This window comes from Nelusetta ayraudi, unplaced genomic scaffold (genome assembly GCF_046127955.1).
Source record: "Nelusetta ayraudi isolate G7.1 ecotype Tasmania unplaced genomic scaffold, CSIRO-AGI_Nayr_v1 ptg000164l, whole genome shotgun sequence".
NCBI classification, from domain to species: domain Eukaryota; kingdom Metazoa; phylum Chordata; class Actinopteri; order Tetraodontiformes; family Monacanthidae; genus Nelusetta; species Nelusetta ayraudi.
Genome location: NW_027466214.1, coordinates 100984 through 112801, shown reverse-complemented (window position 1 = coordinate 112801; position 11818 = coordinate 100984). Strand labels below are relative to the sequence as shown.

The 11818-nt window shown below is 48.6% G+C and overlaps 1 protein-coding gene across 2 annotated transcripts; it reads right to left on the bottom strand.

Annotated features, from left to right (window-relative positions):
• Positions 1 to 359: 359 nt before the first annotated feature.
• Positions 360 to 11804, bottom strand: rbm10 (RNA binding motif protein 10). Of its 2 annotated transcripts, XM_076014048.1 has the most exons (23): positions 11658 to 11804; positions 10848 to 10925; positions 10195 to 10705; positions 9620 to 9787; positions 9358 to 9427; positions 7431 to 7504; positions 6471 to 6557; positions 6251 to 6311; positions 5989 to 6147; positions 5727 to 5887; positions 5485 to 5582; positions 5207 to 5294; positions 4910 to 5102; positions 4713 to 4813; positions 3737 to 3818; positions 3461 to 3552; positions 3176 to 3364; positions 2868 to 3053; positions 1751 to 1807; positions 1407 to 1601; positions 1252 to 1299; positions 878 to 933; positions 360 to 710 (listed from the first exon to the last, which is right to left on the bottom strand). In XM_076014048.1, the coding sequence occupies exons 2-23, from the start codon at positions 10862 to 10864 to the stop codon at positions 620 to 622; spliced, it is 2784 nt and encodes a 927-aa protein (XP_075870163.1). In that variant the 5' UTR covers positions 10865 to 10925; positions 11658 to 11804; the 3' UTR covers positions 360 to 619. The 2 variants fall into 2 exon arrangements, with proteins under 2 accessions (XP_075870163.1, XP_075870164.1); XM_076014049.1 differs by lacking the exon at positions 11658 to 11804 and having other exon boundaries at positions 10841 to 10925.
• Between the last annotated feature and the right edge of the window lie 14 nt (positions 11805 to 11818).

Below are 11818 nucleotides of genomic sequence, written 5' to 3'. Positions count from 1 at the left end.
ACAGAGGTTTAATGAATGTTTTTTTTTTTTTTTTTTTTAACAGACACAATGATAATAAGAACAACGTCCTCCACACAAATTAAATTGTTAAATGAGAAATTCTACCGACACATTATTAGTGCAACTGTCCATTCAAGGGACAATTTTTTTTTTCTTTTCTAAAATATCAACATCCAAATAAGCCATTCATTGAATGACAAGGCATTTAGCCAAAAAAAAAAAACAACAACAACAACAACAAAAAAACAAATAAAAGTATGGTGCATAGACGGGCATTTTAGAAATTTCGCTGCCGTGAAATTTGTAACCCTATTTTTCCAACTGAAAGTTACTTCCCAACGACATACAGCTTGTTTTACGACAAACAAGCTCTGAAGCAAGTGAAAAATTAAAATGCATCATTCAAAAAGGAAAAAAACTAAAAAGTGCATTGTGTGCGATATCCTGACTTCAACTGCTACAGGATCCTTTCATGAGCGTTTTAGCGTGATTGAGGTAAATGAGCAAAAATCAGGAGATTTGTCCAGAAGAGATCTACATGGTGTTAATGCTCAAGTGTTTAGAGCTCGACTCTGCCATCACCCTGCCCAACAGGACGTTGACACCACGCGGAAGCTGCTCACTCCACTTGCATGTTGCGCAACAGGAGCCCCTTTTTGACACCTCCCTGCAGCATCCTGGCACCGAGGCTACTTCCTGTAACCCCATCACTACAGAGAAAGAGCAGGGTTGGACAGAAACAGCTGTTCATTAAACTCTGCTTTAAAAAAAAAAAAAAAGTCATTCTTGTTTTTTACTTTTGCTGCTGTCGTTTTGTTTGTACTGCTTGAGTGCTGAGAACTATCGCTTTTCAAAACCACAAATCACTTCTGCTCACATGGGGCTCAACTTCCTCCTCTTTGAATCGGGAGCTTCAGTTCCGTCTGCAAGTCTCTGCAGTAAACAGAAGGCAAAGAAGTGACGTTACCACCATGCAATATGTAATACAAGTAATGACTCAAAGGGGACAGCTCATCCTGTAGCTTCTTAGCACAGAAATCAACAAGTAATCCTTCCGAATGTTGAAGTTCCGTCATGTTCTCATTTCTTTTGCGGTATAGCATTTGAAATATCTTTGCACAAGCAGCTTTTGGGTTTACCTACAGTCGCCTATACAGGGCAACTTTTGGGAGTGTGTAATAATGCACAGCTGTCTTGCACGGTGCTAATTTTGAGCATACAACACACACAAGTAATTCAACTTTGACCCACCTCCCTGCTCGCAACGTCCTGCTGGATTCTTCTCTGTTCCAGGTTTTGCTGCAGGACGAGTAAGGAGAACAGGCAGGTGGGTTTAGATGTGGAATGTCATCAGGTTTGGACATAAAAAAAAAACACTGCTCGCAACAGCGCATCTGTGTGACCACCTTGTGTAGCTCAGAGAGCTGCTGGTGCCTGATGAGGGCCTCTTTGCTGGGGAACTGCCTCCTACACAGCAAACAAGCCAGTTTCACCCAGTCTGTCATCCTCCCCTCCCTCTCCTCTTTGTCCGCTGCTTCTTCCTCGCTGTCAGTTTCTCCACTGTAGGCTGGGACCAGACCCTGCTGCTCAGGTGGAGAGTACTGCAGAAGCGAGACAGAAGGAGAAAGACTTGGAGATAGACCAATAATGGTGACGTGGCAATCTATCTATCTATCCATCTATCTATCTATCAATATAAAAGACATGTTTAGAAAATGTAAAATGATAGCACATATTTGAAACAAGTTACCTCTGCACTTTGTCGGATCTGGTCCAGAAACATCTGAGGCCTCTCTGACAGTGCGCCCTGCAGGACGGAAGAGAAGAGAAAAGGTGTGACCAAGTCTGACTTTCCTGTAAACAGCCATAGCACAACACATTGTCGTGTGTCAGTCTAAACAGCGGCGCAGTCATGAATCTGAGTTAGAGCAGCGTTTCCCAACCTTTGTTGAGCCACCGCACATATTTCGCATTAGAAAAAAATCACACGGCACACCACCAAATAAATACGTCAAAAAAAAAACACACTTCATGAAAGAGAATGAAACTGTAGTCTCAATGTACTGACTCGGTGTGAAATCTGGCTCTGTTTGATTGCACACAAAGCTGATGCAGGAACTGAGGAGAGACACGCAGGAGGATCTCCTTCAACTGCTCTGAGTCCCTCTCTTTTATTCCACCTTATTTTCTTGAAAAGGCCCGCTCACATAGGTATGTTGTGGAGAAAGTTGTTGTGGCGTTTCAAGTTTGCTTGGACCCGTGGCACCGTTGGACAGCTTTTCCCTGCACACCAGGCATAACACTGTCTGCAGTGCGAATGTGTGCGAGTGTCTTAGTGCGTTGTTAAGAGTGTCCCTCTTGTCTCATATGCCACGTTTTGTTCATTGCTGTTGGAACCACGAGTCGGTGTCGACTCCGTTTGAGTTGGGACCCGGCTAGCGACACGTCGGGGCCGTGTTCTCGTTCGAGCTCCTCAATGCACGGAGACGTCGCTGTGACGTAGCGAAGAAAAGATCCGCGCTGCGATTGATTCCTTCGTGAATTCGCCACCCACATTTATCCATCACGAATTGCTAACGCTGTCTCACTCGAAGCATTGCTTTACTCTGCCGTGAGAGCAGCAGCAGGAACACAGGTTCATTCGCTACCTGCTGCCACCTAGTGGAAGAGCATTTATCACACTGCCTGTCGCTGCACGCTGCCCACATAGACGGACGTACGAAGACAAATTATTTGTGTTGAATAAATAACAATTGGACCACTTGGTTGAAATTGGGCATTTGGGCCCACGGAACACCTGGTGGTCTCTCACGGCACACTACGGTACCGCAGCGCAGCGGTTGAAGAACACAGAGTTAGACAGCCACCTTTTTTTCCAGCACGGCGTAGCCTGCATCAGCACTGGCAGACTCTCTGCGGTCGTGACCGTGGCCCAGGGCTTTGGCGTATCCAGGAGGAGGGGCGGAGCTGACGGCAGATGACGAGGACACAGAGCGCATGTTCTCCTTCTGCCTGTTGAGGCTTTTGGCCCAGCGCTCCATGTCTTTGGCGATCTGACAGGAAGTACATCAACCCAGATATCTGTCAATCATCACATCTCTATCCCCGACAGTTTGAAATTCAGCTCCAGTTGAACTCCGATGTTCTTCATGGAAACGCGGCTCATGATGTTCACCTGTTGAGCAGTTTTGCTCTTGGGTTTGTCCTTCTTCTCCTTGTTGCCAGGAGAAGTCATGAGTGAGTCAGAAGGGGCTGAGCTTAAGGGAGCCCCTGCAGCGCTGGCCTGCTCAGTGGCGGCAGGGGTGTAGGTGTGATTCTCTCCGTCCCAGTACATGTACTGCTGGGTGTGAGGGTTGTAGTAATACTGCATTGACAGTAAACACAAATGTTGAGTTGTATGGAAACTCCTTGAGAAGAGATACGTGTGAAAATATCAGTGTTTCCACAAGTGCTTCATTACCTGTGAGCTGGCATCATAGTAGAGCCCAGTGTGAGGGTCGTAATAGTAGCCAGAGCTTTCATCATAATGATACGTGGACACATCTGGCACGGCTGGGAGACACAATATGCAAATCTGGGTTAAATGATCATTTAAACAAATGTCTTGATTGTTCATGTATTTTAATTCACGCACGCACACTGAACTGTGTTTTCCAAAGCTTCCTAAATAAAGCTTCCAAGCTTCCATAAGACAGACTAATACCTCACAGACAAGCTCAAAGGTAATAATTCTTACGGTAATGCTTGAGCTCTTGTTCGGTGCCTGGTGTGGCAGGTTGACTGGGAGCTGCTGGTTGTGGCTTCCCCACTATCTCGACCTGTTGAGAGGCAGAGAGAACCCTTTAAAAACAAATCCAACCGCATGTGTTGTGGGTAGAGGTTTAATAATAAAGAGACTTCAGGCACAAGTGGGTTTTTTTTTGTTTTTGTAATTTCTTTTTTGTTCTTTTTTGCTGACGCTGTTTTGTTTGTGTTTGGGGTTAATTCCTAATATTGCCTGTAAATGTACAGGGAGGTGGCATTTCCTGCGTGGCATTATTGCCTGTGGCACCTCCTCCTCCGGGTGCCCACGGGTCAGTTTGCAGGGCCAACAGCCAGGAACCACCATTCATCGACGTTTCGCTCCTTTGATCCTGGAACGTCTCCTGGTGGCGGAGCAGTGACAGGAACGTCTCCCTGTTACCCGCTGCGGGCTGTTGATGGGGTTAGGTGTTCTTTCCCCAACTCCTGTCTTTCCTCCTCAGCCAGAGCCAAAAGCTGCCTCTCCCAGCCTCCTCTCCCAGATCTTTTGTGGCCTGTCGCAGCTTCCCTCCGGTCACTCCTGCGTCCCTCAAAAGGCGTGTGGCTGGCAGCCCCACGTAGCCTGGGCAGCCAACCTCCACTGGGTAGATGGTGGTCTTCCAGCCAACCTCCCGGTACTCAGCTGCCAGCTCAGCGTACTGAGGGTACTATGAGGTTAATGAGGTGCACGGCACCACAATGTCAGGGCCGGAGAGATGTGTAGTGGTGACCTCTGTGGGGAACCAGAGCTGCCCGTTGAGGTCTAACTCTCATGCCCCATGATTCCTTACAGCCCTCTCAACACCCCTCCCGCTGGGAGCACTGCAGAGTGAGCAGCGTTCCTCATTCCTGTACCTCCATTCCATTTCATTGTTTTAAAATGTTCAAACTGGAAATTGAACGTTGAACCGTAGGCCAACGACAAGCTGCACCTGTGTGACCGGTGTGGCCGCGGCTGCGGTGAGAAGAGCGGCCCGAGTGTGAGCGAGAAGCAGCTGACCGCCAGCTGATCCCGACGGTGACGAAACGGCGGCTGTCAAGGGGGAAAGTACAAGTGCACGGGGAAATTAGGGGCTTTATTTATGGTGTGAAGGCCAAATGCAGCTCTGAGGAGAGCGCAGACACACACCTGGAGCAGCTCCTCCTGTGTACGCTCCCATCAGGGCAACTCCTGCAGCAGGCAAAGCAGCAATCTTGGGGTCTGTTGGAGACTTCAACGTGCCGTCCATCACCGAATACATTGTTCCTTCCTGGCCGTATGACACTGCTGCCGCCTGCTGGCACACTGCTGTATCTGCGCTCATGCCCCCGGCAGGTCCATTCTGAGTAGAAAAAAGTAGACAGAGTATATATGTATATATATATATATATATATGTATATATATACGCACATGTATATATAAAAATATATATACAACAAGGTTACCTGTGAGACAGCCCACTGAGCAGCAGCTATGGCAGTGCTGGCCACGGTGGCAGCACTCACTCTGTTGCTATCAGTCTGGAACACATCTCTGGCATAACAAAGAGACACAGTTGGTTGCACTGTGGCTTTCCCAAACAAACAAAAGAAAAGAAAAAAACATTTTCACGCGCTGTCTAAAGACAACAATCACTCTATTTTTGGGACACGTGGAGCCAACGACTCTTTACTTGTGGCGTTGTTTCTTTTCAATTTGCGGCCCAAATTATGCCCTCGCTCACCGCTTGGAGCCCTTGGCAAACTCCACGGCAACGGTCTTCCCGTCGATGGACAGTGCCGGCTGCAGAGCCTGCAAGATCTGCAGCAGCTGAGACGCCTCCTGTTGACAAAACACGCACAGGTCTGTGATTAGTGTGGGTGCTAATGCTTTGTGTAAATGTGAGGACGTTCGGGGTGGACGTGAAATCACCCAAAGCGAAGACTGAAAAACATCCAGGTTTTAGTTGAGCAAAGGTTTTCTCACCACAATGGTGGAAAGCTGGAGAAAGGCAAAGCCCCTGTTGAGTTGTGTGTGTTTGTCCTTGATGAGGCGAATGTTGGACGGGGACAGAGTGGCAAACGGAGCCAGAGCGGACAAGATGGACTCCAGGGAGGTGTGGGGGCCGAGGTTCCTCAGTATCAGAGCTGGGGTGGAAGAAGAGGAGAAAAAATAGAGACGAGAGAGATACTAACTCAGGATCTGATATAAAATGGTGGTAAAGTTGTCGCTCAATGAGATGATTTACTGTCATTGGCGACGTCCGACTGCGGTGCCGCCTGGCTCGGGCTGACGCTGGGGCCAGAGGAGTGGTACAGCGGAGGCAGAGGCAGCAGACCCTGGGCTCCTTCCTTCTGAAGGCCGACGGGCAAATCTCTTTCCAACTGAGGCAGCTTCAGCTCAGCCTCTGGGGGGCGCGAGAAAGCAAGGAATCACTTATTTATAGTGGTAGGGTTTATTTATAGTGCTGCGATAAGAGAGATCTGTCAGTTCAGGAGATGCAACATCACCTGACTTAGGGACGCTGCACTTGAAGCATTTGTCTCTCCGTTTGAAGTTCTGCACACCGCACTGTTGAAATGGCACATGACCCGCTGTGATGAACACTTTAAACAACAGGCGTGCTTTGTGTGTGTGTGTGTGTGTGTGTGTGTGTGTGTGTGTCAAACAAACAAAAAAAAAATTATTGCAACAAGTCACACACAAAGTGACCCTGAGCAAGAACACAACCTTGTTGCAAAGCCAGTCCTCGTTAGCGCGCGGCTTGGGGTCACTGTAGTGCATGGACACTCTCTGTCCCAGAATCAACAGCACTCCCTGTGAGGAGAAAAAAGAGAGAGAAGGGAGAGGGGGGGACAGGGAATGATTATCAGCAATAACTAGGCCGCAGCATGCCAGAGAAAGGCTTCATCTCACAAGAGATGACAGAATGAGAGCTGAGGGGGGAGAGACAGAGGACGAGGGAGAGAGACAGGGAGAGAGAGAGAGAGAGAGAGAGAGAGACAGAGACACCAGAGAATTGCAACCTTCAGCTTTAGGAAAATGGGGACGGACTGAGGTGGTGTGCAGTGTGCGGACCTGTGTCCATCTTTAAGGACACAGTGCCTTGTGTGCAATCGTGTCATCCCTCCCCCCTTAAGGGGAAACCTTTCTCACAGCTTTCCACACATCCCAGCCCGTTTTCAAGTCCACCCTCCCCGAGAAAAAAAAAAAACAAAACAAAACAAAACACATGAACGGTGTAGATGATCCGGATGTCGAAGGTTCTGATCAAAAACCATGCTGCCGTGCTAGCCCCCCCCACCCCCCTGTGGTTGTACAGTAAACTGCAGTGGGGACGGATGAGACCTCGAGTAAAAGAGGAGCTTTTTTTGTTGTTGGCAAATGACCGTCATGTTCTACGGATGGGCCAGAGAAAAGGAATCATTAGCATGATGTGAATGTGCCTGTTTGTGTCTCATTAAGAGTCACTTTAAGTTTCCTGCTGTTTAGTCTCGCCTACCTGTCAGTTGTCAGCAATATCAATATCTCTCCACAGTGTGTGTGTGTGTGTGTGTGTGTGTGTCAATGGAATGCATCTGGGATGTATTCCAAAGGATGAAAAGGTGTGTCTGCCCTCTCAACTAAAGCCACCAGTCGCATTGAGTGTGTGTTTGTATGTGTATGTGTGTCTGTGTGGAGAAGAGTGACCTGGTTGGTCTCCATCCAGCGCGTGGCCTCCTGTATGACATTAAACTCGACGAAGGCGAATCCTCGGCTCTGACCTGGACACCGCCCAGCGCCATGGCAACCGAACAACGACAACAACAACAACATAACAACAACGCAGTGAGGGGTTAGTGCTTCATGTCCAGAGGAAGGAGAGAAGAAGAAGGAGAGTGAGAGAGAGAGAGAGAGAGAGAGAGAGAGAGAGAGAGAGACCCTGTATCACCACTTATCAAATGAATCATTGCATCCTCTCGTACTTGGAGGGAATGTGGAAACATGGCGGCGCTTCATTGGACAGCCACAGTCGAATTGTCTGCCAGGGAGCGTGGACACAATATTGAGTCACAAACTCGGGTCCCAGAAACAGGGAGAGAGAGAGTGAGTGAGTGAGAGAGAGAGAGAGTGAGAGAGAGAGGGGAAGTCCTGCCTTCTTCTCAATTTGAGTCTGAGCTCTTTGGCCTTCAATAATGAAGCAACCACGCAGAACAGCGCACACACACACACACACACACACACACACACACACACACACACACACAAACACACAGACGAACCAAAGTCACCATATAACCAGCGTGTCAGAGGCGCCAGTCTCGCTGTTACAACGATGGCTTGAAGGTAGAGAAATTAGACAGTGTTGCTTTAAAAGTGATCTGACTAGAGAAAAGTGAAAGAGTGATGCAGGGCTGAGACAGGCAGCATTGTTGGGTGGCCGGTCTGAGCGTGCAGGTCAGATGGTCGCAGGTGAGAGGCGGCCTCAGAGGACCAGGGATGACGCTGACGTCGCTGAAACTGGGCTTGTTGCACTGATCAGTGAAAGGCACCTACAGGTGCCCTGACACTCTCCAAATTAATGTATGATTGAAAAAGAAAAAAAAAAAAAAAAAAAGCAGTTTAATTAATACTTTGATGTCTTTTCATGTCAAGCTGCTCCGTTGAGGGGCTTAGGTGACAACAAAGAAAAGCAGGATCCAGTGAGTGAATTTAACACATTGTAGGAATGATACTGTGTAATCGTCATGTGACTGTTCCAATCTTTGTCTTTGCACAAATTGATCTACTGACCGTGTGTTTAGGGCATTCTAAACTGTCGTTCCAATATTCCTGAACATTTTACAGTGCCTTCACTTTGAAAATAACTTTGAGCACAACGCAAAATTGAGCCTTTGAATAACAACCCTGGAGCAAATGCACTGCACAGGGCAGACATCATATTGCAAAGGTGAACCAGTAGAAATGTTCAAATATCCTACGACAAGAATCTTCTCCTGCAAAATACCCAGTGTGGTCTGTGAAACCAGTGCTCATCATATACAGGGAAAGTTACTTGCAATGCCAGTTAACGCAAACTGCAACAATGACATTTAACAGAAGCCTGGAACACAATCAGACAAACTCCACAACTCGTTTTTCAACTGACTGCGTTAGTTTAGACTATTTAGGCACACATCGTTACAGGACAGGTAAAGCAGGATGACGTAGAAGAAGAGACGATGAGAGAACCAAGAGGAGGAGGAAAAGTAAAGCCGGTGAAATTGTCTGCAGCCAACTATGTGTCAAGCGTGGTCCATGAGGGGATTACTTCAAGCACAGATGCATGTTTTGCTCGGGAAAAATAATCAGAAATCAGACAACACCAGACCATAAATAAATCCCATACCACAACACCAGCAAGTGCTTTTGTGAACAGATCAATACATATTAATATGTTCTATCAATCCCTCTGTCAGTGTGCCAGGTAATTGAAAAAGGGAGGACGCTCGTTGAGAATGAGCGGCTCATCGAGAGCCATCAGAACATGATGCAAAAATGGAAGAGATGTGATGGATGGGAGCGACACAAATAGAGAGGGGAGAGCAGCGGAGGATTGGGGGGGGGCAACAAATCCCAAAAGTGGACAAGGTCTCACCTGAAGACTTGTTTCTCATTAGACGGACCTCCCTCGGCTGGATGCCCTGCTCCTGGAGCTGCGCCCGGATCTGTCAACATGCAAGGAAAACGACTGTTTACCGCGATGGGACTTCAACCAACACTCATTTACAGATGTACGACTAGTGTACATCTGCCTTGCTATATCCGCTTTGACAGATATTGCAAATATCAAACATTTCCTTGAAGGTGAGAAGAAAAGGAGACAAAAAGAGACGGCCTCTTACGAAAAATAGATTTACCTCGTTGGCTGTGGCATTCGGCGGCAGCATACGGAGCATGATGATGTTGCTCGGCCGCTGGTTGTGCTCTAAATCTGCTCGATAGTCTTGGTCCTTCTGGTCCAACTCCTCCAGTGACAGTTCAGGTCCGGCACTCATGCATCTCTCCTCCGTCCCAACTGAAAAAGACTGCAGGGCACAAAAACAAGAGAGCAACCAGCATCAGCAAACAAAAACTATCCATCCATCCATCCATCCATCTTCAATAGCCGCTTCCTCCTGCACTCAGGTTCCCGGGTGTCAGCTGGAGCCTACCCCAGCTGTCATAGGGCAAAGGCAGGGTGACACCCTGGACCAGTCGCCAATTCACCGCAGGGCCACAGAGAAAGACAAATAACCATTCGCACTCAAACACACACCTACGGTTTACAATTCACCTCACGTGCATGTTTGTGGACTGTGGGAGGAAGCCAGGGAATCCCAAGAGAGCCCATACAGACACAAGGAAAACATGGAGACTCAGCACAGAAATAACCCAGGCCCGGAATCAACCTTCCCGCGATTAGGATCATTAAAAAAAGTGTTGTGCGGCTCACCCTCCTCTTGGCTGTGTCCCGAGAGAACCTGTCCTCGTCCTGCTGCCTGGCCGGATGGAATTCCGTCCCGTCGGAATGACTACCAGTGGCCCCCCAGTTGCCATCCCTGTTCCCCGGGACGGGGGCTGTGCTCTCGGCGAAGCCTCTTACGTCTTTCCCCCGAGGCCGTTCCAGCAGACCGGTCCGCACCGGGTGCTCAAACCTGGGTGGCCTTTCCATCCTGAGAGGAAAGGGTCGGGTGGCGGTGGCGGTGGCGGGCTGCGGCTGGTGGCAAGGGGGCCACGGGCCACACTTGTCCACGTCTCCGGGCTCCTGAGGCCCGTCCCCTCTCAGAGGGAAGGCGGGGCGCTCTCGGAAATCAGGGACATCTGACGGCCGATCGTCACAGGCGTAGAACCCATGGGTTTCCGTCTCCTCGTCCTCCTGCTCATAGCCTCGGTAGTCCATGTCGCGAAAGTTGTGATTATTGCCGCTGTTCCCATAACGACCCGTGCGATCGCCGCGTCCACCCCTGCAGATGACCCCCCCCCCCCGAACCCACACCCACACCCCCACCCCAAAAAAAACGAGAGGAAAAAAAAACAAAAACGAGTCATTTAAGCATTATTCTACGTTTACAAAGAATTGAGGCGCATGAGAAACGCACCGCTCACCTCTGCTCGTAGTCCATGTCGATGCACTGACCCTGCTACTGGTCTGTGACCTTGTGCTTTATTGCAATTGCAGATGCCCTGGGGAGGGGGGGGGAACAAACAAACAAACAAACAAACAAACACCGTTTACCTTTCGAGAGAAGCGTGAAGCATATTCACTGCACGAGATATGGGCTGCGACTTTAAAAATCGACAGTAATATGCTGTGCCCGTACAGTTTGTGAAATTTGTGACGAATCTGCTGACGGCCGCGCAGTACACCTGCAGCTGTTCGGCAAGGGAACCCGTTAGAACGGAAGCCAGCAGGGAAACAACACCTGGCAACCACAAGAATAATAATAATAATAATAATAATAATAATAATAATAATAATAATAATAGTAAACAGCATTCTTCCGCAGAATCACTCGGACCTAAAAGTTCCAGGTGACCACATTAGCCGTGAGGCGAACAGCATCGTTGTTATTATTATATCATGCCAGTTGATTTCTACGTTGCGTTCTCCAACTTCAGACAGCGTTGCAACTTTCAAAAGCTTCGGAGAGATGACGCACGAAAAGGGCAGGGATTCTGCAAGAACAGACGCGAACGGCGTACTATAGGAGAGCACGTAAACACTCCGTGCAAATGCTCGGTTAACAAGGTCTAGGGGCGCGTATTCAACAATGACGTGTTACGGTCATCCGTGTTAGCAGGCGAGCTAACCGTGTTAGCCTGTGGTTGTCCTGGCGAAGGCACCGTCTCCCAGCCACTGTCAGCACCTAGAAATACCACGGCAGCACTCGTCAGTGAAATAAGCCAAGCACTTACCTCAGTGGCAGGCAGACCGAGGCGTATTTTACACCTTAAAGTGTCTTTCCTGTGTCCGTTTATCTTTACCACAACGAGCCAAGTGTAAAATGGCCACAACAAACCATTTCAGAGTGGGCGGGACTAGCATCTTGCTCTCGCACGTGATTGGTGGGTCGAGA